General features: G+C 48.9%; 1 protein-coding gene across 1 annotated transcript; it reads right to left on the bottom strand.

Moving 5' to 3' along the window:
• Window positions 1-300: 300 nt before the first annotated feature.
• On the bottom strand, window positions 301-1,440 carry LOC123934642 (syncytin-1-like). Its single transcript, XM_045994770.1, has one exon. It carries the CDS (start codon window positions 1,438-1,440, stop codon window positions 301-303), a length of 1,140 nt encoding a protein of 379 aa, XP_045850726.1.
• Between the last annotated feature and the right edge of the window lie 403 nt (window positions 1,441-1,843).

Genomic DNA, 1,843 nt, shown 5'->3' with positions numbered 1-1,843 from the left:
AAGGATTGTAATCTGACCAGTCAGAGTTACTTCCTTTTCTGGGGTTTGAGGAGTATTGGATTCGGTTGGGGAAGTCCAAAAGGAGAGGTGTAGGGGCCTGCATCGAGCTGTCAGCAGGTCATTGATCCATTGGCGTCCCAAGAGGAGGTGATGACGGGAACCTCGGCCATTTTGGAGTATCCGCCCTCTTGAAGAGTTTCCCTTCCTGTCCAGCCCCAACATTCCGACCTTTTGTTTTATATAATGGTGTCGGGGGCGTCGACTCTGCTCTGACTACTTCCTGCTGACAGTGGGGCGTCGTTAGGGGTAGTCGGAGGTGGGCAGGTGAGAGTAGGGCTGAAGTAAAAGTTGGTTGACAGATACCCGGGTGAGTTCTTGCAGGCGTTCCTGTAAACATCGAAACATGCAAGGAGCAACATAGATGAGAAGAAGGATTAGGCATAGGGGTCCCGCCAAAGGGAGTAACCACGTTACCCAAGTGTGGGGGTCTAAGCCCCAGGAAGATGTGCTCTGGCGTCTGGTCTGGATCCGGTCCCGGAGTTCTTTGACCTTGGAAGTAACTATGCCTGACTGATTAACAAAGTAGCAGCATTGTTCATTTAAGTATAGACATGTTCCACCTTTTTCGGTGGTTAGGAGGTCAAGAGCCCTTCGATTTTGTAGGGCGACAGCTGCCAAGCTGGTGACCTGAGTCTGTAGGGCTGTGAGGGAATCAGTGATCCACTCCATGTCATCGTTAAGAGCTTGGAAAAGTTTATAGTTAAAGTCCATGGAAGTCCCCAACCCCGTTGCTCCGGTTGCAACTCCCATAGTTATCCCTGTGCCTATCAAGAAGGGGAGGAAGGCAGCCCTTTTGGTTCGGTGCTGGTGGAATAGTATGGACTGGAGTTGAGGATCAGAATAGATGTTAATTGAGCGGGATAGTAAGATAAATGTGCAGTCTAGGGAGTCATTGATAGTTAAGCAACGATAGGTACCCTGAGGGCATGAGAGGAATACACCTGAGGGAGTACAGTATGGGAGGGAGGAGTTATTCATGTCGAAGGTGAGAGAATTGGAGGAGTTGATGATTGGCATTTTTCCTCCAATAGGTCCAATGTGGACCGTCCGGTTGATGATCGTGTTATTAGGGAGTGGCCAGCTGGTTGGGAGAGGGATCCCTACGAAGTTAGAGAGTGTAGAGAATGGAAAACAGATCCAGCAGTTGCTGTCCTCACTGCCAGTGGCATTCTGCCATAAGTTATAGCTGGCATTTAGGAGAGTTATTGTTAGTTGTTCAGTGGTGGGGATCTTTTTTATACTGTCAAGGGAAATACCCTTGTAGGTAAGCTGGGTTGAGGCTTGGAGCCGGTTATTTAATTGAATGACTTTTTGTCTGGTTACTTCCCGGGCCGCCTGGTCTTGGACTCCTCCCCCATCAGTGAGACCAGCATGACCCATATAGTTCCAGCAAACTTTACCAGTTTTGGGGTACTGGGTGCAAGGGGATCAACTAGTTTGAGAGAGTTTGGAGGTCCAAAAGGTTTTTCCTGGGGTGTGTTTCGAAGTACAGGTAGTTGGCGTTTTCCCAGAGTAACAGATAGCGGGCATATAGGTATAGGAGGAAAAGTAGGTAGTGGACCGGGAGGCTAGTTGAGATAGATATTTTGAGTATCTGGATGTGCTCCTCATACATTCACATTCTATTGCTTGGATTGGGGGGCTTAGGAGGAATATGAGAAGGAGTCTTAGCCAGGCAGAGTTTGGTGGGTCCCACCATCTGGGAGGTCCATTCGTTACCTGTAGGTGCCCGCTTAAGATTGTTGATGTGCCGAAGATTAGTTGACCATAGAGTTGAGGGTCG

This window comes from Meles meles, chromosome X (assembly GCF_922984935.1).
Source record: "Meles meles chromosome X, mMelMel3.1 paternal haplotype, whole genome shotgun sequence".
Classification (NCBI taxonomy): Eukaryota; Metazoa; Chordata; class Mammalia; order Carnivora; family Mustelidae; genus Meles; species Meles meles.
The sequence above is the reverse complement of the archived record's forward strand: the minus strand, read 5'-3'. Positions and strand labels throughout refer to the sequence as shown.

Bases quoted from the DNA above. Each gene is read 5' to 3' on its own strand.
- LOC123934642 (XM_045994770.1), bottom strand. From the start codon at position 1,440: ATGGGTCATGCTGGTCTCACTGATGGGGGAGGAGTCCAAGACCAGGCG.